At 47.5% G+C, this 26,504-nt stretch overlaps 1 protein-coding gene across 3 annotated transcripts in view; it reads left to right on the forward strand.

Annotated features, from left to right (window-relative positions):
- Positions 1–26,008, forward strand: part of zgc:110158 (uncharacterized protein LOC553590 homolog) — a 54,767-nt gene extending 28,759 nt beyond the window's left edge. For 2 of the 3 annotated variants that reach the window (XM_048248217.1, XM_048248200.1), the window contains exons 5-18: positions 12,639–12,728; positions 16,534–16,617; positions 19,339–19,398; positions 19,605–19,671; positions 20,075–20,142; positions 20,830–20,894; positions 21,089–21,134; positions 21,339–21,374; positions 21,971–22,025; positions 22,289–22,359; positions 23,239–23,317; positions 23,559–23,587; positions 23,832–23,933; positions 24,504–26,008. In XM_048248217.1, the coding sequence (XP_048104174.1) occupies positions 12,666–12,728; positions 16,534–16,617; positions 19,339–19,398; positions 19,605–19,671; positions 20,075–20,142; positions 20,830–20,894; positions 21,089–21,134; positions 21,339–21,374; positions 21,971–22,025; positions 22,289–22,359; positions 23,239–23,317; positions 23,559–23,587; positions 23,832–23,933; positions 24,504–24,533 (855 nt within the window). In that variant the 5' untranslated portion in view covers positions 12,639–12,665 and the 3' untranslated portion in view covers positions 24,534–26,008. The remainder of the gene's footprint in view (positions 1–12,638; positions 12,729–16,533; positions 16,618–19,338; positions 19,399–19,604; positions 19,672–20,074; positions 20,143–20,829; positions 20,895–21,088; positions 21,135–21,338; positions 21,375–21,970; positions 22,026–22,288; positions 22,360–23,238; positions 23,318–23,558; positions 23,588–23,831; positions 23,934–24,503) is intronic. The other variant, XM_048248208.1, reaches the window with a different exon arrangement.
- Positions 26,009–26,504: the final 496 nt, after the last annotated feature.

Raw genomic sequence — 26,504 nt, forward strand, 5'->3', positions numbered from 1 at the left:
ATTATTAGGCATCTATTTTACCATTATAGGACCTTCATAAATGCCCCAGTGATTTCCTCTCCTCTCCTGTGCACTGTGTTCATTAAAATATTTGCCGTGTGCTGAGTGGCTGTGTGGCCCAGCAGTGACCACACACACACACACACACACACACACAGAGATGCCCAACTAAATGCTTACAGAGGATCTTGAGTTAATTCTAACGTGTGATGTTAACCTCCCCACACCTACCCCCCTCCCCTTCAAAAAAGGACATGTTCCTTTAAAACGCTATTCTCTGTAACTGTCTGCGTAGTGACTGTGCGTGTATTTAAAAAGAGAAGTGCCCCCCTCCCCTCTTGTACCTCAAATCAAATCCAGAAGTTGGAGGTCCGTGTACAGAAACGGGCTGGGTGAGAGAAGTCTAACTTGTCAGTCAACCTCTCTACACACACACACACACACACACACACACACACGTACACGTGCGGTCGTGCAGACACGCATTCAGTTAGTCACTAATTCAGGCCAGATTCAATCTGGATATTGTCACCAAAACACTTCTGCAGATGACTGTAGTCACAGGTCCATACTAATTCATTCACCACCGCAACCACATCCACTAGGTCACCAGTCTAGATTCACATGGTCAGCATGTATCTCAAAAGCACTCAAATGCATGCATATGCACCTCATTTTCACACACACAAACACATACATGCACATTCACCTGCATATGCACACACAGGAGATGCACGTATTCACACACACACACACTCTCTTCCTCCTGCCAATCAGGGTTGATCAGTAAAGTGTGGCCAGGCTGAGTGAGTGGGGGACATTCCTGGGCTTTGTGTGCCAGGGCAGGGAGGCTGGAGGTGTGGCGTGCTGAGCCAAGCCTGGGCAGATATTTCAGGGCACACTTTTATTTATTCATGGCCATGCTGGTGCAGGTTTGCCCAATGACATGCAAGGGCCTGTTCAGAGTAAGCCATGCGTGGCCAAGGAGCCCCTGCAGTTCTCTCTCTCTCTCTCTCTCTCTCTCTCTCTCTCTCTCTCTCTCTCTCTCTCTCTCTCTCTCTCTCTCTCTCTCTCTCTCTCTCTCTCTCTCTCTCTCTCTCTCTCTCTCTCTCTCTCTCTCTCTCTCTCTTTCTTTTTCTTTTCTCTGTTTCTGTCCCTCTTTCTGCTTCCCTTCTCCCTCTCACCTCTGTCCACCTGACTGCTGAGACCCGTGAGTCGATTGTAACTGTAATGACTGGACCTATTTATGAAGCAATCTGAAGTAGTGACCGCTCCCCAGTCACTCGAGCAGACCTGAGTCCTGACTATAGGCTAAGCCTTGAGTGTGTGTGTCCTGCTGCATATGTTGCTATTAAGGAGCTGGGCGAGATTTGGAGGTGAGCTTTTTCATTCTTCACTCTCTCAGTGGCAGGTTTCATTTGAGAGTCTGCCCTGGTGAGCTAAACTCTCTGGCAAAGTTAACCGTAATCACTGTGCCCAGTTCTCTGCGTCTTCAGCTGTGCTTGATGCAGAGCTACCTGCTTGGAGCTGGAGAGAGGCTGCCTTAACACATAATTGGTGCAGACATTGCCCCCTGTTGTCTTTTAAGTGCTATTACAAGTGTGTGGAAGTGTTTCCTCTTCAGGTTCCCTGGCTCTGTTGTACTTTTGTGATTTGCTAAGCCTTTTGTAAGAGAGTGTGTTTTTTGCTTTGGTGGAATGGTGGGGTTATCTGCTTCAAATGCCACTAGTGGTCTTCTGTCGAGGTCCCTGGTCTTCAGACAGAGCTACCTCCTGTTTAGGGCCTGGAGGCTGGAGAGGGAATGACTGCAGGTTTGTTTGTGTGTTTGTTTGTTTGTTTGTTTGTTTGTTTGTTTGTTTGTTTGTTTGTGTGTTTTGTTTGTGTGTTTGTTTGTGTGGTTTATTTTTGTTTGTTGGTTTGTTTGTGTGTTGGTTTGTTTGTTTGATTGTTGCCCAAGACCTAAAACCAGTTATGGCCGTGTCCGTGGTGCATCTCGAGTTGTTTGAGGGCAGTTGCGAAAGATACGGCTTGAGCTGGGGACAAGAGTTCAGTCACTCAACTGAACACAATGTCTTATTTTGTTTGGACTAAAGCATTTCTTCATCCCAGTGTGTGGGTGTGTGTGTGTGTGTGTACATGTGTAAGTGTGTGTGTACATGTGTAAGTGTGTGTGTGTGTGTGGGTCAAAAGGTGTGTGTCTAACCGACACAGTTCTTTTCTTTTCCTTCTCCTCTCCCTTTCCCCTTGTTCTCCTCTCTCTCTCTCTTTCTTTCTTTCTTTCTTTCTTTCTTTCTTTCTTTCTTTCTTTTCTCTCTCTCTCTCTCTCTCTCTCTCTCTCTCTCTCTGTCTGTCTGTCTCTCTCTCTCTCTCTCTCTCTCTCTCTCTCTCTCTCTCTCTCTCTCTCTCTTTTTCTCTGGCACACTAAACTGTTCCCCTGGGCCCCCCTCTCTAACGGCCTCTCTCTCTCAAATTCAAATTCAAAAGGAGCTTTATTAGCATGACCATAACGTACAGTATTGCCATACAGTATTCTCTCTCTCTCTCTCTCTCTCTCTCTCTCTCTCTCTCTCTCTCTCTCTCTCTCTCTCTCTCTCTCTCTCTCTCTCTCTCTCTCTCTCTCTCTCTCTCTCTCTCTCTCTCTCTCTCTCTCTCTCTCTCTCTCTCTCTCTCTCTCTCTCTCTCTCTCTCTCTCTCTCTCTCTCTCTCTCAATGTGCCTGCAAAGGTTGTAAAGGCCAGCCATGTTGTGTGCCTCACCAAGCCAACCTAAAGTGAAAACATGCGGCAGTGCAACTGTGTGTTTAAAGTTTGTGTGAGTGGGTCTGTGTGTGTGTGTGCACTAATGCACATGTTTTCATATGCTCACTTGACTGTGTGTGGGCTGGTTTGTGTGGAAATGTATGTGTTTGTGTGTACGAGTGTGCATGTGTTAGGGTTGGATATTAATAACTGGTTCCAAAGAACTGTGAATCTGATAAGATTTCGATCAGTTCTCTTAACTCTGCTTCAGTTCTTTTTCCATTTTAGAGACTGCAAAAGTTGTTGGAAAAAGTTGCCCGTCAGTCTTCCAGCCACAGGTGCAATGTTAACTGTAAAAACATTTCACAATCAGGCACAAAACACATATGAAATGACCGCTCTTACCGCTGAAGGTAAATGAATGTGTACAAATGTGTAATCCATTTCTGTTGTAAATGTTTGAATTTATTCCTGAAGGAGAAGATGAAAGAAAACTAGAAAATGTAATTTCGAGGAAATTACCAGTGCATGAAAATATAAACATACTGTATATTAACATAAAATGCCAAACAAACTTTTATTTGGAAACAGTTGGCAGGAGTCATAGTTGATAACAACTGACAGTTGAAATGGCTGAACAGTTAAATAGTTGAGTAGTTTAAATAGTTAAATTATTTAATAGTGAATTATTGTAGTGAGGACATTTATTTTGAAACTGTTTGAAATTACATTTTCCAGTTTATTATTAATATCTCAAAAAGTATAAAGTTTACAAAAGTGAAAAATACATTCCCCACGTGTCCTTTTCAAGACCTACGTTACAAAGTTTGAACAAAGTTTCTACGTTAAACGGTTAAAGCTGAATTAGACGCAGAAATTTGGTGGGAAGAATAAGAAGAAGAAGACGACTTCGGATAACAGAACAGTGCATTTTCATGAGCTGTAGAAAGGGGAGAGTGGATGATGCCATTGAGATTTGGGGTGAAGGGCTTCAATGTATTATTTCTATGGCTTGGTTTGTAATTCATCATCCCTTATAAGAGTAGCACAGGCTAAGTGAAACCTAGGCACACGTTCACTACTTCACTCAGTTCTTTTTGTTCCTTTTGCTCCAAAAAAGTATTCAATAAGAACTCAAAGCAGTAATCAGAATTAGAGTCTGTAAACAATACTCTGTGTGCGCGTGTAAGCTTGTTTGTGTGTGTGTAAGCTTGTTTGTGTGTGTGTGTGTGTGTGTGTACGCACTACATGTGTCTGCATTTGAGCGCTGCACTATGCTTATGTTAGTGGCACTGCGTAACAGGGGTAGCTCACACTCCGGCATCTGAAATCTATCTCCACATAAATAATACACACACTCTCTCACACACACACACACACACACACACACACACACACACATACAGACCACATTCTGCCTGGGAGTCCAACATGTACAAGGTTTTGGATGGGGGTTTAAAAATGGAGAGAAAAAATAAATAAAACCTTTTTTATTTCAGAGAGGAGAGAAACAATCTGAGCTCCTCATCCTCTAGTCCCCCAGAACAGAGAAACGGGAGTGACAGAGCATCAGCAGGAGTGAGAAACGACAGGCGGAGAGAACAAACAGATGAATGGAAAGGGAGAAGGAGAAGTTGTAGTCGGCAAGCATGGAATGTGGCGATGGAGAGGGACAATAGAGAGAGAGAGAGAGAGAGAGAGAGAGTTAAAAGAGGAAGATGTGGAAGACGGCGGGCGAGGATGGAAGGTAGCGGTGAGGAGGGACAATAGAGAGATGGGGAGGGAGAGGGAAAGTTATTTGTGCCGAGGCTGCCAGAGATTCTTTTCATTTTTAATAAGCCCCACGGGAGGTCCTCCCCTCACAGCCACTTTTATTCTCCAAATCTCCCGGCTAAGTTGGAGCACAGGCAGCAGTACAGCAGCTCTACCACTGAAACATGGACAGAGGGACGGATGGCAAATTGTTATTAGCCCCAAAATTCCCAGCCTGTGTGTGTGTGTGTGTCCTAGTGCTGGGCGGTATACCGGTTCACACCGTATACCGGTGTATATTTTCGTTATGATATGAATTTTTAATATACCGCCATACCGGTGTATTTGATTACACAACGTTTGGAACGGTGCACGCGCGACAGTGTTTCCGACGGGACTTTTTTCACACGCATGGTGCGACTGCGAGGCGTAGTGAGGGTAAACACAAACACCTTAAGTTTTCCCCCTGAAGTATGACCCTTAAGGCTTACTTTCTAAGGTAAGGGGTTTATTTAAGGGTGTTGCACAGAATACCTTAAATTGTTTCTTTAGTTAAGGAAAAACGTTAAGGGATACTGGATTGAAAGGGATTTACCGTCACGAAAATTGAGATTTTTCAACAGTTGTAACTAGCTGGCTAGTAGGTGATGTCGTTAGTTAGCAACCCACCGAACAGTTGAAGTTTAATAATCTTATCATTCATCTCACCTTAAGAATATTCGCTGAAATTATCCAGGTAGCAAGTGAAGCATGTTATAGACATGAACTGAGCAATACTAGCTGGCTAGTTAGAAATGAGCCTGACTGTCATCGGTGCACCAAAACAAACTTTTTTTGGTTAATGTTTTGCCTAGCGAACCGAACCGAAGCTCATGGCAAGCTACAAGACATCCACATCCACATGAAGTTAACGTTAGCCTACCACTAACGTCATGCAAACCACACAATAACAATAAGGCATGTTTCTAATAGGCCTATTTGTCAGAGTAAGCATATTAGCAGAGAGGTTTTATTTTACAAATTTGTATAATTGTCAAAAAAGTATAGTTATTGCAAGTTGCACTACTTTTTGTATTGGTTTTATACAACATGTTTGTGAAATTTGCACAGTAAAAGTTCTGTATTTTGACTGCAATTGTCTTTGCATTCTGATGCATTAGAATCATGAGTGGCTCTTTTGTAAACAGCATCATTTTCTGGGGCCATGCAAAACTGCATTACCACTAGTGTGGAGTTATTCTACATCATGACAGTAAAATAGACCATCCTAGCATACCGCCCAGCACTAGTGTGTCCCTATGAAAACACACCACTGCTATATGAGCTTTTACACATTTGGTAATCTTAGTGCGTCTTGGCATTTCTCCTTTGTGTGTGTTTGTGTGTGCGCCGCACACATTTTGTTTCTGTGGCCATGCTCTGTTATGATGGGGGTGTTGGCACACTGTGTGTGTGTGTGTGTGTGTGTGTGTGTGTGTGTACGTGCGCAGTCGGGCGTCTCACAGAACTCAGCAGGGCTATGGGTTTGTCTCTGGTGGTGGTAGATAAAGAGATCTTTTAAAACTGATCTCTCTCTTTCTCTCTCCCCCCTTCCTCTCTCCTGGTCCTTCCCTCAGCTAGCTGATGCAGCATACCCAGAATGCACCTCACTGGGCCTTGCCTTTTCCCTCGCCTTCTCTCTTTTTCATGTTTTATATAGATGGATGAATTGGCATCAGTTTTCACCTTTTCTATTCACCCTCCACTCTCTCTGTTTGTTGCTTCTCTCTCCCCCTCTCTCCCCTTCTCGGTCTTACCCTGCCCTGTACCCCTCCTCTCCCTCTCTCCTCTTCTCTCCCTCTCTCCTGTTCTCTCCACCTCTCTCCACTTCTCTCTCCCCCTTCTCTGTGTCTTACCCTGCTCCTCCCCAGTACACTGGTGCCCCCCTCATCTTCCTCCTGTACTTAATTAATGGCATTAATTATCTCCAATTAGCGGCCTTGTCCTGGCAGCCGTTCCCCTGCGCGGCTGCCTTTGTTTCGGGGAGGTCTGCGACACCGGACTCTTCCCTTGGGGCTGTCACTGCCCTAATGAAAGGCTGCTGGATCGTGCACACAGCCAAGGGGCTAAGTCTCGTGTGTGTGTGCACGTGTGCACTCTGGTGCAGGTGGGTGTCTAAGTGAGTTGGGAGTAGGTGTGTGAATGTATTTTGTGTTTGTGTTACAGAATGTGTGTGTCAGTTAGAGCAGGTGTGTGTGTTAAAGGGGGCGAGATTGAGCATGCATTTTACTGACCTCTCTTTGCCAGTGTTTGGTGGTTGGTGGCCCCTGCTGAGGGCGAGTGGGGTAAGTAGAGGGTAGGAGCACACGCAGCAGTGTGTACGTGATTAGTTATTCTCAGGTGTGACCATACAGGTGCGTGCGTGCACGTGTGTGTATGTGTATGTGTATGTGTGTGGCAGGTGGATGGCAGTGTGTCTATTCATGTTTAGGCATGGCCTTGTGGCATCCTATGCTAGGCAAGAGGACAAAAGGTCACAGCTGCTACAACCACCCTAGCTTGTTTGTGGGCAATGGGAATGTTTGTGTGAGTTATGTTTACAGGATGTACACTGTGTTTGTGTTAATGATCTGAACAACGGCGCCATGGGCCAAGGCCTCTGTCATCAGTCTTGACGCTGCTGTGTTTATAAGGTTAAGTTAGTTGAGCCTCCCTGTGTGTGTGTGTGTGTGTGTGTGTGTGTGGTGCAGTCCTGATTCTTTGTAGATGAATGCAGCTATAGTCTACTCTGCTTCTTTCTTTAGGAGCAGGGTTTAGGTGGTCCTACGGCTCCCACACACAGTTGCGTGCGGTGCAGTGCTGGACACGCATCCCGCCCACTTTACATGGGCTTACATCAAATGTTGTGGGTCCGTTGCGTCGCATTGCTCCCGTCGCTCGTGTCGAAGTTCTTTTGCTGCACCGACGGACAACAACAGACGGCACCAGCCAATCAAATTACGGTTATACTTTAAGTCATTTGCATAGCTACCGTCGGGAACACCCACTGGCATGCATTGACAAGCGAGTCGGACCCAAAGAGTGAGGGAAATTGGGAGAATCTGCAAGATTCTGTGCTATTGGGGCTTGTTTAAGACCCCTGGGGTTGGGCATGAGGTGGGCATTTGTGCCCGCTGTGTAAGGTAAGATGAAGCACAGCTCAATGGGAATCACTGGGGTCCTTGACCTCTGAAACTCTGAAACTGAAAGTCTTTAAAAATCTGCGGACCCAAAAAAAATGAGCGAGAAAACTTTTGAAGGAATGACTCATACACAGCTCCACATGCACCCACGCGTTTCGGCTTTGCCCCGAATACACTCACTCACACACACACACACACACTCATTCACACACACACACTCATACATATACACACACACTACCGGCGCCTGCCCATGTGCCAGGGATTCCCTCCCTCTTTGCCACAGATCACAAACACAGACACGAACTAATTAATTGGCCTGATTGACACAGCAGCTGTGGAGTGTGTTTCTCTGTCTGTCTAGTTCAAACATTCTGATTACTCGAGGGGGGAGTGTTTGTGTGTGTCGTGTGTGTGTGGGGGGGGGCAGACTGGCCAACCACTCGATAGGCCACTCTGACCGGATCTGTCTGTTTCACCTTTCGTGACCCTTCTAACTGGAGCTGCCCACAGATATAGCTGCCCTCCTCTTTCTGTTCTCTCCCTTTATCTCTCTCTTCCTCTTTCTCGGTCCTTCCATCCCTCCTTTTCTCCTCTCCTCTCCTCTCCTCTCTCGTCCTTTCCCTTTAACGCTCTATCTCTATCTTTATTTTTCTTCCTCCACATTCTCCTCCTCTCTCTCTCTCTCTCTCTCTCTCTCTCTCTCTCTCTCTCTCTCCACTAACCTTTTTTTATTGTTCTCTGCCTTAATCTCTCCCTCTTTTGTTGTTTTCCCCCTCTCCTCTCTCATTCTATTGTCCTTCTCTCTCTCTCTCTGTGGCGCTGCTTATAAAGGCAGATCAGGTTTTATTGTTTGGGCCCAGCGTAACGACTCTCAGTCCCTGATGATTTAGTGGGGACTCTACGAGCGGGTCATTGAAATATTTGCGGTGATTGATGATGCAGTGGGCTTGTAATCAGCATCCATCCTGTTGTCAGCCCAATGAGAAGTTTATGAAACAAGCAGCCTCCTGGGGTGTAAAGCCCAGCTGAAGGCGCACATTTTCTCTGCGTGCTCCTGTTGCGGTCAGGGGGGAGCCTCTTGACCAGGACAAGACTGTCCGATTCTCCTTCGGATCTTGCATGGATCCCTGGTCCTCTGGGCTTTCTGTGCGCTTTCATTGGAGAGAGCCTGATCTCACTTACATGGAATACATGTCCTTTGACAAGAAGAATGCAGCCCAGCATCAGACCGGTTGTTCAAAGGAGTGAAGTCAGGGCATTCCTGACAGTTGCAGTTGAATCGGTTAAGAGGGTGGGGAGGCGGGGTTTGTTTGAAAGAGTGGCAAAATTAAGGAGCTTAACAAATAGTTTCCACTACGTGGTCCAGCCAAGGAGCTTGTGTGGAGGGGGAGAGTGAAATGGGGAGCATGTGTGTGTTGAGCGTGTGTGTGTTCACTTAAGATGCAGCACAGATGAGCAGGCGTGTGTGTGTGTGTGTGTGTGTGTGCGTGCGCGCGCGCCTGTGCCTGTGCCTGTGCAGGGTGAGTGATTGCAGCTGTAGTATAGTACGCTGTATGCTGACTAGGTGGACATGTAGTCAGCCGGAGATGATGCCTGTCACTCACTGACAGTGCTGAGCACAAGAGAGCGGGCCATGAGAGAGGTACGTGCGTTTGAGCGCGGACACATCTGTGTGTGTCTGGATGTCGACTCTGGAGTTCTCCAGTGACATGATACAGAAGTTGCTCAAGTGACAGCTCTGGTCAAATTTACATACCGTGTTTGATTGGATTGCACAAGCTGTAAGTCAGCCCAGAAACAAACCAGAGACCTATAGGAGGTCTCGTTCAACTCGTGACAGACAGCTGAATGGAACGGTACCAGGAATAGGGCTACAACCACAGACTATACTATGTACAACGTGCAGTGACCGGTTACGTGGCGGAAATTGATTTTTTTTCCTTCTAATAAGCTTTAGATACAGTATGTTGATTTATTTTACCACTAATAGCCTATTTTGGATAATATAATATGGATATTGCATTTCTTTGGACTCTTGGGGAGTTATCAGTTCCCTCCTTACTGAAGTAAGAGCCTGCACAGCTCTCCGGGTTTCCTTTGGGGTTGAAAATGTTGACCACCCCGATTGTCATGTTACATCCGCTCTGTGTGTGTGTGTGTGTGTGTGTGTGTGTGTGTGTGTGTGTGTGTGTGTTGTCTGACTGTGGGGACTCATTAAGAGGTGATCTGTTCTGTTGAGTGGGGTGCTGGTCTGGTAAAAACGCTTGAAGAGCTGATGGTGGTCAGAAGGAAGTGAAAGTGCCAAGATGTCTTAAAGCAACAGGCCACATATATAGGCTCTTTTTATTCGCTCCCTCTTTCTCCTTCTCTCACACTGTATCCCCCCCATCTCTCTAACTCCTGTCCCTCATCACTTCTTTGGTCCTGTCTTTATTCATCTCTCTCTGTGTTCTGCCCGTTCTCCCCATATCTCTTTACTTTTTGTGTTCCACCCCCCCCTCTCTCTTAACTTGCTCCCTTTCTCCCTTTCTCCCTTTCTCCCTTTCTCTCGTCTCTCCCGTCTCTCTCGTCTCAATCATGCTCTCCCCTTTTCCTTTCTCTCCCTCTCTCTTTCTCTCCCTCTCTCTTTCTCTCCCTCTCTCTGGCCCTGCTGGCAGATGATTGACGGCCTGAGGGTTTTAATGGCACTGGAGAGGCAGAGCTGAGGTCGGGGTTGTCATGGCAACAAGGAGAAAGAGGCCCCCTCTCCGAAGCACCTGAGCGGAGTCTTTGCCAGCAGATTGCTTGTGTGACACACACACACACACACACACTCACACACACACATTCTTTCTCTCTTTCTTTCTTTTGCTCTCTCTCTCTCCCTCCCTCTCTCTATCTCTTTCTTTCTTTCTTTCTTTCTTTCTTTCTTTCTTTCTTTCTTTCTTTCTTTCTTTCTTTCTTTCTTTTGCTCTCTCTCTCTCATTGGAACTACTCTCTGAGGTGCCTTGGGTCTCCCTGCACATTGACCCTTTACACGCACGCACACGCACTTCAATTTTATTCCCACACCCACCAAGCATGCGCAGTCCAGAGACTCGATCACTCACGCGCACACACACACACGGGTTCTATATGTGATGTGTGTGAGTGAGTGTGGAGTGCTGGCTGTAGTAGCCGCGGGTGAAGGATCAGCAGCAGGCAGCGCAGTGATGATGCGGTTGCCTCTTAGTGCTCTGATTGGCAGAGTGGGGGTCAGTACAGGGTCACACTAGAGAGTGGCTGGAGAGAGAGTTGGAATACTACGGATGAGCTCCTCATGCACAACACACACACACCATACATGCAGACACATGAACACACACATGATGCATCCAGGCACAAGATGAGCTGCAACACACACGCACACATGTGTGTGTGAATGTGGTGTGGCACTGTTTTTGTTAATGAAATTATTAGGGTGCACTGTGTGTGAGGGAGAAGGAGAGAAAGAGCATGATTTAGTGGTAGAGATAGGTGGTGGCAGGGTTTTGTGTGTGTGTGTGTGTGTGTGCACGCACCCGCACTCATTTGCAAGAGCGAGAACAGTGTGGACGTGTGTGTGTGTGTGTGTGTGTGTGTGCATGCACCCGCACCCATTTGTAAGAGAGAGAAGTGTGTGTGTGTGGATGGCAGTGCTGTATATGGGCTGGGAGGGTTGGGTTTCAGCAGCAGGGTTGGTGAGTAGGGGTGTGCTGTGGGGTGCAGGAGGCTGCCTGCCAGCTAGAGCTCTGCCCCAGAGTAATCCTCTCTCTCAGGTTCACACACACACACACACACACACACACCCACAGCAAGTGAGGCAGTGATGTGTGTACAAACACACACACACCCAGCAAGTGAGGGAATCACACACACACACACTAGGCAGGCAGGCAGGCAGGCAGGCAGACCGACAGGAGACGTGTAAACATGCGCACACACACATGCAGACGAGAAGTGCAAACACACACACAGACACACACACACAAAATGAGTGGGGGAGGAGAGGAGGCAGCCAGGTCAGGGCCTTTTTAAAAACAATGTTTTAAAGCATTTCTCTGCCTGAGCACATCTGATTCTCAGCTCCAACCCCCGTCTGCATCGGCTTGTTTTCCTGTCCTCTCCCTCTCCGCCACCCTCACCACCCCTCCTTTTTGCTCCCTCTCTCTTTTTCTCCCTCTCTGTCCCCCTTCCTCTCTCTCTCTCTTTTTCTTCCTCTCTGTCCCCCTCTCTCTCTTTTTCTCCCTCTGCCCCCTCTCTCTCTCTCTCTCTCTCCTATCTCTCTCTCTCTCTCTCTCTCTCTCTCTCTCTCTCTCCTATCCCAACAAGATGTGTGCACACAGCCAGAGGACTCCGGCTTCTGCTGCTGTTTTGAATAGGATTTCTCCTCCAGATAAACACAAGGAGATTCCTGTGCTTTGTTTAGGATGTGTCTGTTGTCGGTTGACTCTGGAGTACAGCTATTGTTCAAATGTGTGAGAAAAGCACATTTCCAAGTTCAGTATGTCACACAGCCTTCAGACACTTCCAGGTTGCAAGGGGTGTGCTCCTGAAGATGTTGAAGGGGTGTGCTCCTGAAGAATGTTGAATTTCTTAATAGATGTTGATACAACCAGTTGTTGTTGGTCAGATTGTTGTTTGTTGAACTGGCTCAAATTTGAATCCCTCCCATCAGTGGAAAGATTTTATTATACTTTGGCCATTGTGAAGTGGAGTTGCTCTTTTGTGTACTGTAAGTAAAACCACATGGGTCCACGTCTTGAGTTGTCGAGCTGATCTAATGTTGGCATATACCCATGTGGGGTGCAAAGCCTCCTGTGATGTGTTTTTTTTTGTATATGTGTTAATAGCATTACTGCTGACACACACGCATCATGGACATGCATATATGTGATGTGTACATATCATATGAGTATCGACTACTATGTTTGTGTGTGGAGGCCCATTGCTGACCTGTGCACCCGTCTCTGTCTCCTTCATAACAGAGTGCAGCAGCAGCTCCCAGTCCGGTGATGGGCAACATGCCCCCTAACGACGGCATGCCTGGCGGACCCATGCCCCCAGGCTTCTTCCAGGTAAGATGGCACCTCTTCTTCTCTCCTCCTCCTCCTCCTCTTCCTCATTCCTTTCATCCACTGCTTCTCTGCCCTGTGCCACAAGTTCATGCCTGCCGCCCGTCCTCCTCTTCCTCCGCGAGCCTTGTCCTGTCTCTGTCAGGCTTTAATTGCCTTGCTGAAGTGTGTGTGTGTGTCTGTCTGTCTGTGTGTAAGTGTGTGTGCGCATGTGTTTCTGCGTGCGTGCGCTCATGTGTGTTAGTGGCTGGCTTGTAGATGGTCATTTCTCTACTGGTTAACTGGTGGAATTTGTCTGTTCAAGTCGATCTGTCCAGATGCAGTGTGAAGTCCCGTGTGTGTGCGTGTGTGTCCTGCTGTGAAGGAGAGTGTGTCATTGCTTGTGTTTAATAGCCTTTGTGTGAGAGTGAGTGTGACCGCCAAACAAACAGTTTGGGCTGGCCGCAGTACTTCAGACACTGCATATGAACCAGAGGAGACACAGATGTGTCCGCCACACACACACACACACGCACACACACTGCAGCACTTTATGGCTTGTTTGCTCATCTGTGTGTAAGTGTATGTAAACCTGTTACATGCTGTGTGTGATTGCCATCTTGATAGATGATGATGCTACAGAATATCCAGCCCTCTCATATTTATTTCTTTACTTTGTTTTTGACACACATCCAAATCAAATCTAACACACACACACACACACACACACACTGTATCCACTCAATTGTGGGATAGCATTTCAATGTTTTGTGTGTGTGTGTGCACACGCGGAGTAGTGAGGAATGACTTATGGCTGAATGCTGTGGTGCAGAGCATGTTGAGTTTCACACACTTAGCCAAAAATGTGCCAAAGCCCTAAGACATGACTGCTGTCAGCCCTACTGGTTATGTTCAGTCTCCTCTTTCACACACTCTGTCCCTACTCCAATCAGATAGGGGTGTGTGTGCGCGCGTGCATACGTGCACTCTATTAACTAGCATCACTGCTTCCGCTGGTGAGGCAGCAAGCTCATGTATGCACGACATGCTTGTAACCTCACCTTTCTGTTGTAGCTGTGTGTGTGTGTGTGTGTGTGTGGCACCCTTGTTCATGATGGACAGGCCTGGCATTTGGCTGCAGAGGCGATAAGGTAGCTGGAGGTGAATAGATGAATATGAAACGAGGGGATAGCTTGACTGTCGCGTTGGAGACTCTCGCGCTGTGTGTGTGTGTGTGTGTGCGCGCTCATGTGCTGCTGCCATGCCTATTGTGTTCTTTCTCAGCCTGGCCAGCTTTGTGCGACGCACGGAAGTGCTATTTATAAACATGGAGGGGGAGAGCGTGTCAGTGTGGGAGGAGGGGTTGTGTGTGTGTGTGTGTATCTGTGTCCTATGTGTGTTTATACACACTGTTTGTATGAGGGCGCAGAAGGGACTATTTGTGTGTGTGTTTGTGTGTGCGCACATGTGCTTTGTGTTTAATTTAGTAAAAGTAGCCTAGCTGTCTTTCATAAGAAATAAATACAGATATCAGTGGGGATTGTGTTGCGTAACCTTTAGTGTGTGTGTGTGTGTGTGTGTGTGTGTGTGTGTGTGTGTTGTAAGACATTGTCCTGGGATTGTTATGTGAGGTGTATGGATTCAGGCTCTTCTATGTGATGGCACTGATGTGGGTTAAAAAAAAAGAAAAAGCATAACAAAGCTGAATCTGTGAGGCTGCTTACAGGGGAAAGAGAGTTGGGGGTTAAGTGTGTGTGTGTGTGTGTGTGTGTGTGTTTAGTGTAATGCACTGCAGTGTAATGAACAGCAGTGACCTCAGTGCTACTGTGAGGAGTGGAGGCCTCGAGTTTCCCCTCTAATCCCCTTCACCCAGAGGCCACACACACATATTCTTACATTGTCACAGCCAACTCCCCACTCGGTCACTCTCTCTACTTAGTGATGTGTGTATACAAATGCGTTTGTGTGTGTGCGTGTGGAGGAGTCGAGTGGGGGTGTGTATGCATACTGACTGACCTTCTCTATCTCTGCCTAGCATACTTAAGTTCTCTGACACACACCAAAGTGCGTATATGCACACACACTCTCTCTCTCGGACACACACACACACACACATTCCCGGTGGGGCCGATGCTGAGCTCTGGTCCTGGGGGAGGGGGTCAGCGGCAGGCTACAGCTAAATCTGCTACGACTTTGAGAAATGAGCAAAGTTGTTTAAAGACAAGGAAACACTGACAGACGCTCCCATACACGGGCAGATCTCTCTCACTCTCTCTCTCTCTCTCTCTCTCTCTCTCTCTCTCTCTCTCTCTCTCTCTCTCTCTCTCTCTCTCTCTCTCTCTCTCTCTCTCTCTCTCTCTCTCTCTCTCTCTCTCTCTCTCTTCTCTCCTCCCTTTCCCTCTCTCTCTCTCTCTCTTTGTGTGTGGTAGTGGTCTACCGTAAACCATGGTGACATCTAGAAGCTGTGCCCTGAACAGGAGATTGGACTATCACTGAGGTCACACACAGACACTTTAACATACACTCTGTGTCTGTCTTTGAGGCACTGTGGTACAGTGAGATTCCAGATAGACTAAACACTTCTGTCAGGCTGATAACAGTGCACACTCGTGCACACACACTGATAATCCTGAACTCCAACACCAACTCACCACGCCATCCAGGAACAGTTTGGGCGCACGCGCACACACACACACACTCACACTCACTCACTCACTCTTTCTCTCTTCAGTCACCATCTGCAGCCCAAATTTAGCCTGGAGAGTTCCGGTCATGAGTCCAGTGAGGGTGAAACGCTCTATGTTTTCCCATTGCCTTTGTTTGAGGACAAGACCATTTTCTTTTCAACTAATGATTTTATTTATTCTTGTATTTCTTCTTATGCTGGCTGATTTCTGTGGTAGCTGTGCAGATATTGCCCCCTGGTGTCAGTCATGACCTACTGCATGCAGGAAAGCGCAGGCTGTGCAGCTCATTGATGGAGACTCCAAGCTGGAGCACCTCGTAGCCCGTTGTCTCTATTAGCTGCAACGAGGATTGTTTTACCTGCACGCGCAAACGCACACACACACACACACACGTACGTCCCCCACCCCTCTGAAGTTCCTGTGTATTTCTGTCTGTAATTGTCTGGGCCTGGATGGAAAAGAGATGGTGCGCGTTAAAAGCACCATATGCTATTCTGCTTCTCCATACTGGTGTTGGTGTGTGCGCGTGCACACGTGTACGCAGGAGCATATGATTGTATTACCTGAGCCTATAGAAGCTGTCTCCAGTGATCCCTCAAGAAATCGGTGTCTTGTTTTCACAGTACATCAGACCCACTTGCACAAATGGGTGTGTGCGTACATACTGACACGTGCCCCATCTCTCACTCACACTCACACTCACAACTCTCACTCACTCTCACATGCAGGTGGAGAATCTTTCACAGGGATTTCTCTCACTGTCCTGTGATATTCCTGTAGTTGGACACATGGCCAACGACCAGCTGAGAGCAGCTCTAAGCACAGTAAATGCCAGAATGGGGGGGGGGTGTGAGCGAGCTCGCATGTGTCCACATACTCCATAGACACTCGGAGGGGAAGATTGGTTTTGGTTAAGAGCTCGGTACTTGGTATCGCTCTGGAAGGCAGACTGTAGGATTACAGGAGTAATGTAAAAGATGCTGTGTGTGTTGAAGTTGGATTAGTGACCAGTTGTTGATGGTTCCTGCACATGTCGTGTGTCGTTAGGTGGCTTGGGAGGTTTCTCCAGCTCTAGCCTGACCTCTTGACCTGCACCGCTGCGGCATCTCTGCACCACTCATGTCCCTCTTCTCTCTCCCAAGGGCCCGCCCGGCTCGCAGCAGTCCCCCCACGCACAGCCACCCCCACACAACCCCAGCAACCCTATGATGGGACCCCATGGCCAGGTAAGGCACACCACACACCCCCATCTACATGGGACGGCATCTGTACACACTCGCACTCACACTCGTACCCCTCCCCACAAACAGTCTTCTGCACACTGCCATCCACATGGAATGCCATACGTACACACACACACACACACACACACACACACACACACACACACATAAGCTTTTGCACTTTACTGTGAAGCAGTAAATGCGCTATATAAATAAAATTGACATTGACATAAGCACGCGCATATGCGAAAAATTTTGCTCTGACTCACACATCACTTACACACATTCCCAGCTAGAATGACACTTGGGGACATGGCTTCAAAAGCTTCCCAGCAGTTAGGGTCATAATGAATCGGTCAGCAGTGCATATGTGTGTATGGAAGGACGCATTTGTTGGACACGCAAGTGTTTGGATACAAACCGGCATAAGAGTGGTAGTGTCACACACACACACACACACACACACACACACACACACACACAGTGTTCATCACAGGTGTATACATAATGCAACAGCCGTCTCCAGCTGGTTTATGTTCAACACTGTATAGGATTAACACACGCACACTGCGTGTCGAACAAACACCATGTGTTCTATTGTCTCTCACCCGTGTGTCCTGGAGCTTGAGAGATCGATGATTCGTCTCTCTTATCACAAGCTCTCTTTCTCTCTCTCTCTCTCTCTCTCTCTCTCTCTCTCTCTCTCTCTCTCTCTCTCTCTCTCTCTCTCTCTCTCTCTCTCTCTCTCTCTCTCTCTCTCTCTCGCGCACGCGCGCGCGCTCTCTCTTGCTCTGTCTCTCTGGTTGTGAGAGGCGAGTGGTAGTAGTGGTGATTGTGAGGATCCTGGAGGGCCCCCCAGCACTGTTGCCTCACTCAGCCCAGCCCCAGCTCCCCTGAGTGGGATGAATTATTCAGACTCCTCCTTGCTGCCGGGGCCAGAGAGCCACAGCCTTCCCCGGTGGCCCGCTCAGCAGCACGCCTTCAATACACAATTAATAACACACACACACACACATATGGGTAAACACACACCCAGAGATGCAGACAGACAGGCGCGCGTGCAGACACACAGACTTCTGTTTGTTTTTCTCTCTTTGTGTGTCTGAAGTATTCATGCTGTTTCTCTCTGCCTCACACATACATACATACATACATACATACATACATACATACACACACACACTCAGTCTTGTCTCTCTAATCTACTGCTTATGAACACACATGGACTTATGCTTTCACACACTCACTTGAATACAGCACCATTTCCTATGGTATACCTCAGTATTGACAACACACTGCATCTTCTCAAAGGGAAAGGCATTGCATCCTTAGACACCTTTCTCCGTGTAACAGACACACACACACACACACTCACACTCACACACATATACACACACACACACGTCCACTGAAACCTTGAGCCTATACACATGTCAGTTGAGCGGCCTAGTGGGCATCCCAACCCTCGGGCAGCTAGGTGTCCACTGAGGGGCGAAGAGCCCAAAGAGACAGGGAGGGATGAGGGGTGAAAGAGTGATCGCAGCCCACCAATATAGACTCACCTTCATGGCTCCACTCCACTACATCTCTGATGGCCCCATCATTCCAATTAGCCTGCTGATCGCTGGCCTCTTGCATGCGTACCCCCTCCAATCCTGCCTAGCATGCTACATCCTACTGTGCCCCACCACACACTCGCCACTCAAAACTGGCTTCAAAAGCGTCCAACCAGTTAGGGTCATAGTGAATCGGTCAGCAGTGCATAGATGTGTATGGGCGGACGCATTTGTTGGACACACAACACACAAGTGTTTGGATACAAACCGGCGTAAGAGTGGACACATACACATGCATCACAGGTGCATACACACACGTTCATCACAGGTGCATACATAATGCAACAGCCGTCTCCAGCTGGTTTATGTCCAACACTGTAAAGGATTAACACACACACACATACGCTCATGATGCCTGTCGAACAAACACACTGTGTTCAATCTGAGCTATTGGCTCGCGCCTGTGTCCTGGGGCTTGAGAGATCCTACAGAGACCTGGACTACTCTCCCGGAAGCATGATGGAGAGATAGCATCAGGACAGGAAGAGCGTTTCTTCCAGCTCTTTCTGTTGTTGCCGCGGAAGTGACTTCTGGAGATGGCTGGAGGTGGGGCAGTGCTCTTTATGTGTGTGTGTGTGTGTGTGTGTGTGTGTGTGTGTGTGTGTGTGGGTCTAGCTCACCTGACCTGGAAGCTTGTATTTGCGATCCAAATTAGTATACCCATATAGTCATGGGCTGTCTACACAGTTTACTTTGGGAATTGGGATTTGTATCTTTGTGTGTGTGTGTGTGAGAGAGACAAAACATGTGTTTGTGGCTGAATTATCTGAGAGGTGATAATAGGAGTGATGGTGTGTGTGTGGACTCGTCTATCTACGCTGCTCACATCAGTGCATTCATCCACTCCCCCCCCCACTGATGTGCTTGGGCTTGCAGTGCATTGCATCCTGTGCTCCATGCCTGTGCTCCATGCTGTGTGTGCACCTGTACCTGCCTTCAGCATACCTGTTACTGTGTTTGTTTCAGAAAAGTAAAGACACAATTTTTGCCATTCTTCCCCTTACCATTTCTTTTCTCTTCCTTCTCTCTCTCTCTCTCTCTCTCTCTCTCTCTCTCTCTCTCTCTCTCTCTCTCTCTCTCCCTCTCTCTCCCTCTCTCTCCCTGGCAGCCCTTCATGTCTCCGCGGTACCCCGGTGGACCCCGGCCATCACTCCGTATGCCAAATCAGGTACCGCTTAACTTCTGACTCCTCCTCGCCTGCCTGCAGGGACACATGCTGCCACCACAGCAAAACACACACACACAGACAGTGTGCATGTTGTCCACGTGTGTGTTTTAATGACTAAGTTTACTGAAGTGTGAATGGTGTGGTAGAGTGTGTTTGCTAATGTGTGTCTCACATGCATGTCTCTCTTCTCTCACCTCCTCCTCCAGCCTCCAGTGGGAGTCCCAGGGTCACAGCCACTCCTGCCAAACAGTCTGGACCCCACCAGACCTCAAGGTATGCTGCCACTCTCACAGACTGCTGGACAACACTGACCAGTACTTCTTATCCTCACGGTTAACCCGACCAGCTGTCTGACAGCCTCTCTGTCTCAAAGTGAAAGTTGTTCAGCGGTTTTATCAGCATGACTAGAGTGGTGTTAGGAGTGTGAGCATGTGTGAACATGAACAAGCATGTACCGGTATACGTCGGATTAGCATAAACGTAAACGCTGGATTAACGGAAAGGACCAAAATGACCTTTTGACTTTTGTACAGTGATTCTTCTTTTACATGTACCTTTTAGTCATTTAGCAGACGCTCTTATCCAACACATGTATGGCATTCTCTCTCTCTCTCTCTCTCTCTCTCTCTCTCTCTCTCTCTCTCTCTCTCTCTCTCTCTCTCTCTCTCTCTCTCAGGACACCCCAACATGGGCGGCCCAATGCGAATGAACCCTCCCAGAGGGATGGGTGGTATGGGCCCACAGGTAGGCACACACACACACAAAAAAAACATAATCCTCTGCTTACAAATGCAACGTCCAGAAGCTTTTCTCAGATACACACCTTTTTAGCCTCTGTGGTAAATGTGTCTAGGGAACACTGCCGCTCCTGCACAGTTCAGCTCCAGTGTGTGCTGCTGCTGCTCTGTCTGCCTGATCTGTCCCCACAGTGGGAGCGTCATCCTGGGCTGCGCACCAGCTGCTCAGGCATCTGTTAGACTAATGGAAGAGTGTGCAACAAAGCAGCGCTGTTAGTGCTACACTAAATACAGCTCAGGCAATCATATGCACAATACTCTCTCCCGCTCTCTCTCTCTCTCTCTCTCTCTCTCTCTCTCCCGCTCTCTCTCTCTCTCTCTCTCTCTCTCTCTCTCTCTCTCTCTCTCGCTCTCGCTCGCTCGCTCGCTCGCTCGCTCTCAGGCTACCAGGAAGAAGTACACATTCTCTTTCTCTTCCTCCTGTTCTTTCTCATGATGTCCTCATCTCTCTCTGCTCCCTGGTTTTATCTCCCTTTCTAGCTCATTCACACACACACACACACACACACACACACACTTGACATACTGTCCCCAGCTTTGCCAGAAGGCATGAGGGCACAGGGACCTCTGAATGGCTTCATGACCTTTGACTTTTCATATGAACTAATGTGACCTTGTGGTGTTTCCCCTGCAGAACTACGGTGGGATGAGACCTCCCCCCAACTCCCTGGGAGGCCCAGGCATGCCCGGCATGAACATGTAAGCACACACACACACACAGAAGTGCACACACAGTTGCACAAAGGCAAATATCTGTATGCACAAATGGTTTCTCAATCAAACTTCGATGCTTTAAAGCAACATTTGACAAGCCTATTTTGGATCAGAAATCCAAATTAACACACACACACACACACACACCCTCTTGACTCTGCTCTCCCTCTTCCTGACAGGGGTCCTGGAGGCCGAGGTCCTTGGCCCAACCCAAACGCTAATTCGGTGAGTTCTGAATGCACACACACACACACACACACATAAATAAAGTGCTGGTTGTCTGGCCTGAAACCTTTTATCAGGGAAACAACACTTTCACTCCTCCACTCTCCATTGCTGCCCAGAGTCTTGAGCTACTATTGTCAGTGCTGCACAACGTTTAATATTCATAAAAGAGATTTACTGACATGAAACTTTATTTTTCTACAGATAGCATATTCTTCCTCCTCTCCTGGCAACTATGTGGTGAGTAGCAAAACGCGCGCTCTCTCTCTCACTCTCTCACTCTCTCTCACTCTCTCTCACTCTCTCTCACTCTCTCTCACTCTCTCTCTCTCTCTCTCTCGCTCTCTCTCTCGCTCTCTCTCTCGCTCTCTCTCTCGCTCTCTCTCTTGCACACTCTCTAGTGGATGTGGGCCAACACTGTTGGCTGCTTGCCTCTCTTGCACACTCTCTAGTGGATGTGGGCCAACACTGTTGGCTGCTTGCTCCACCATTACAGTTCCCCCAGCTCCTGTACAAATGCAAAGGGCAGAACTAAACACACATTAAAGTTTGCAAATGTTTTTTTTTCTGGTCCCCTCCACTATGTTTCCCCCCCTTCAACTCCCAAGTAGTTCCCATTTTCTTCTTGCCTACACCCCTGGGGTATTTGCCTGTAAAATATCCCAGCTTTAGTCAGGCTGCCTTTAATGGTTCCCCTGTGCATGCAGTGTCTTTGTTTAAGGTACAGTAGTTCTTCTGCAGGGTTTAAATGGGAACAAGAGGAACGGGCTGTGGGATTAGTAGCCCAACACAGGAATTTATAGGGGTGTGTGTGTGTGTGTGTGTTTCATTCACAGGGTCCTCCAGGAGGTGGGGGTCCACCAGGAACTCCCATCATGCCCAGCCCAGGAGGTGTGTGTTTGGTTTGGTTTCTTCCCCTCATTGCTCTGTAAAAGTCACTCATGTTTCTCAAAGACTTTAATATCCCTAATGGTAAACAGAACTTTTATTCACCTATTCCACATAGCATGTGGTCTTAGTCAGGGCTGATGGAGGCTCCAGAATTTCCCACGGTCCTGCTGTGTTTTAAAGTGCATGTTTCACACCTGATTTGAAACTTCCTCTAGTATAATTCATGTTTTTTTTTTTTTTTCCTTCTTCTTTTTTTCTTCCAGACTCCACAAACTCAAGTGAAAACATCTACACGATGATGAACCCTATCGGTCCAGGTGGCAACAGACCTAACGTAAGTTGGCTCAATAGCTCATCTGCCTTTTCCAAAGGTTTGCAAAACTGCAAACACTTCCTGAACACTGATGGATTTCATCTCGATATACCATCAGCTGTCTTATCCCACATACGGACGCGAATGTCCACCAGTGTCCATGCTCATGTCCGACCTACGGCCACTTCTCAGTCCCACTCCTCATCTCTACTCCACTCATTAGTTACTAGGCCTCTATTGACCTGTGACTAGAAAGGCTGGAAAGCCAGCCCTGCCACTGACCTCTTCACTCAAGTCACCGTTATCTGGGTCTTGCTTCCTGTGTGGTGTATGACTAGCACCGCATGTAATGGTCCACTTTGGAGTCAGTGACCATCTCCTGATGATCTCACCTGCTGGAGGGCTTGATTACAGAGCAAACGCGGGCACCCTGCTCAGCCCTTAAGTGTGCGTGTGAATTTTTCATGCCCAGAGGCTTAGCTGGCAGTGTTGTGACCCTTGTCTGGTCTTTGTCAACATGAAATGCTGACAGTCACGTTGGGTCGAGCGCTTTTGTGTGACCACACTGAGACTGCTCGTTAAGTGTCCTGACGTCTCTCGCTTTCCTTCTCTACTCCTGTTTCCCTCGCTTTGTCTCTCTCTCAGGTTAAAATTCAAAAAGTATTATTGCTGCTATAAGAAAATAACCACAGCCATACTGCCACAGCAGTACACTGAAGTCATAGGACAAAAAAATACCATAATACTCATACTCAATACCAAGGGGGGAGAGATTCACATGATTTCACATGAAATTCACATGATTTAAGACACTGTACCCCTGCTCTCCCCTCCTCTGTATCCCTTCCTCTCTCTCTCTCTCCTCCATTATTTCTCTCCCTCCCTCTTTCTCTCTCACAGTTCCCCATGGGCCCTGGTCCTGATGGTCCCATGGGAGGGATGGGCCCCATGGAGCCCCACCATATGAACGGATCGCTAGGTGAGCGCCACTATCACACTCCTGAGCTGAGAAATACATAGGGGTTTTAGAGCAGAAAACTCCAGTTGTCAATGGACAACTTTTAATAATCCATATAGGAACTGGTCACTCTCTGGCAAAGAGTGTAGCCTCTTGTATAATCACCTTCAAACCTACTAGATTACTTGAGGGGGTCTGATTAGTTATTGAATTAGTTCCGTGTCTGACTTGTTCTAACCTGTCCTTCTCTCCTCTCTCTCAGGCTCTGGAGATATGGATGGGTTGCCAAAGGTACATAGAAACCTCTGGGAGCACACAACCAAATAAACAAATGACACAAACCAATCAACATTAGGACTTGTAGCTGTGTCACAGTCATAGCGTTACATTCACTCTCCACCAGTAATGATGTAAAATGACAAGCAGTGTTAAACTGTACCATTAATGAAGTGTATTATTCACATGACTCATTTAGTAGATACAACAATGACAGATGTAACTGTCCTAAATCCTGTTCATTTTCTGTATCTCCCAGAACTCTCCCAACAACATGGGGGGCATGAACAACCCTCCGGGCACCCCGCGTGACGACGGGGAGATGGGCGGCAACTTCCTCAACCCCTTCCAAAGTGAAAGTGTGAGTAGAGCCTGCCCCTAGTCCCGCCCTCCAGCCCACCCCGTCCTGAAACCCTCCATTCATATGGCTGCTCCCATGAGCCATGCTACTGCACCAGCCAGTCAGCTGCTAGCAGTGGGACCTACAGCCAATCAGCATGGACCACACTGCTTCTCACAAACATGCCGTAGCCAACCAGCATTCAGTAGTAACTAAAGGCCAGTCTAGTTGATTGTCCGATGTATCGTCCTTCCCCATCACCCTTGCCCCCCTCCCTCTTCAAGCTTAGCCATATTTGCGCGAGACCCTTGTAAATGTGTGGAAATTCTGCTTTAAATGTACACATGCAGCAGCCAGCATTGTTGGACTGCCATTCTGCGATGGCATTAGCTCCCTATTCATCAATGTACAGTATATAGATGAAAACCAAGGAAAACTGAAAAAGTGTGAAAAGCAACTTGCACTAAATTCTGCATTCTGCTGTAGTTTGGGGAGGACCAGAAACTGGCCTAGTGTAATGTTTTCACACTGTTGCGTGCTCGCTCTCATCTCTCTCCCTCCCTCCCCCTCTCCCCTTCTCTCTCTTTTCAGTATTCACCCAACATGACGATGAGTGTCTGATTTTTTTTCTTCTTTTCTTATTTTTTTTTTTATTTCTTCTTTGTTTTTATGTTTTTTTGTTGTTGTTTTTTTTAACCCCTTCGCTGAAATGGCTCCGTTCCCCTTTGATCCTGCCCCCCTTCCCCCTCTGCAACTCACCCCGCCATTCCTGGCTCTACAAAAAAAAAAAACTCAACCCCAACCTCGCCGACTCCTTAAAAACCTCACACACCTCTCCACTGGCCGCACACTCCACACACCCCCCTCTGCCCACCTACCCCCCCCTGCCCGCTCGGTGGAACTTTGGTTGCTGCGCTCAGTCCCCTGGGAGGCCCATGGAGCACGGACCTGGAGCACAGTCCCTGGGCCTGCCCTCGCTGCCCACCGTGTGCGCCATGGGCGCTGGTGGCATCGGCAGCGGCAGCTGCATGGGTGTGGGGACAGGTGGCAGCAGTGGTGGCATGAGGAAGCAGCGACAGAGCCACCGGAAGAGCCTCCACTCGGACCACTCGCCCAGCATCTCCACATTCCTCACGGGCCCAGGACTGTAAGGCCTGGAAGGAGAGAGAGAGAGAGCGAGAGAGAGAGAGAGAGACTGTGGAGGAGAGATGGAGGGAGGTGACCAGACAGGAGTCTTCAGCACAGCATGTCCAACCAATGCCAGACTGCCCAGCTTTCATTGTGTTATTTTTTGTTGTTGTTGTTTGCTTCAGTCTGCATTTCTTCACTTTGTAATATTTTTTGTAGTTTGATTTTTAGTTTTTTTTTTCTTTTTTCTTTTTCTTATTTTGTATGACCCTCTGGATGCAGTAGTTCAACACAGAAGGAGGAGGAAGATGTCTGAACTTAACACCACCCCCTCCCATTTTATTGTGTAAATTTTTTAAAGAAGTTGTTTGGCAATGACATATTTTTCATTATACTGTGTATGTATTGTATTATGAATATTATTTTATTTTTTATTAATATTGTTATAATGATTATTAGACCCCCAACCCATTTCCCTTTGATGGGCATGACATAGCTAAGCAACCATGACAATGACCAGACACAAGCACACACTCATGATAAACAACTGCAGTTGTCACGGTGACAGATGTTTAGGCATCGTTTTATTGTCTCTGCCAGATATTTAGTCCGAATTACCTGTGCTACCTGCCATTTATTCTCACCCAACCAGTTTAATTCAGCGAGACTGTGAGCCCCCAAGCGGCATCCTCAGCACACGTGAGTTTCATTTGGAGGGTGAAAGCATCCCTTTATTGATGAGCTGGGAGCAGTTTGTCTGTGTTCATGTGCATCACAAGCCAGAGGTTTCCCCCTTTTAAACAGCATAGACACCTCCAAGAGCCACATGGCCTGCATCAATGTTTACCTCTCCTTTGTGTGCAGAATACCTCTGCCCTGAAGCCCATAAAAACATAAAAAAACACTCATGTGTACACACACAGACTTTCACATACACTGCAACACCCATGTGAAATATAAACAAGGAAGCCCCCATCTAAAAGCAAGTGTAAGACATTTTTAATGGTACCGTTTATCTTTTTTAGACTCAGTTTTTAGAGGAAGGCAGATGTCGTTCAGTTGTCCCCCGCCATTCAGAGCATGATGTACAATTTGTTTTGTTGTATTCTCTTTATCATAAAGTTGTTGTCTTTGTGTGTGTATGTGTGTTCTGCAGCCTGTTTACCCATCAGGACGTAAGAGTACATAATGTAAATATCTCACTTCTGATATACCTCTGAAAGATTCACACCAGTATCAAGATCTCATAGGCTCAGTCTTCAGTATGGTTTCAGACAGAGAGGATCTGGGAAAGGTTTTTCCAAAGACAGACGTGGTCTCACCAGGGATAGTGCAGAGGACATGCTCAGTCTATGGTCGCAGCTCTAGTGATCATGAGGTTGGATGACCAATCAAACCTCAGCTGGACTTAGATTAATGTCCTTAACCCTCAATGTGTTTTTTTTATATAAATTACTGTCTGGT

Source organism: Alosa alosa, chromosome 1 (assembly GCF_017589495.1).
Source record: "Alosa alosa isolate M-15738 ecotype Scorff River chromosome 1, AALO_Geno_1.1, whole genome shotgun sequence".
NCBI classification, from domain to species: Eukaryota; Metazoa; Chordata; class Actinopteri; order Clupeiformes; family Clupeidae; genus Alosa; species Alosa alosa.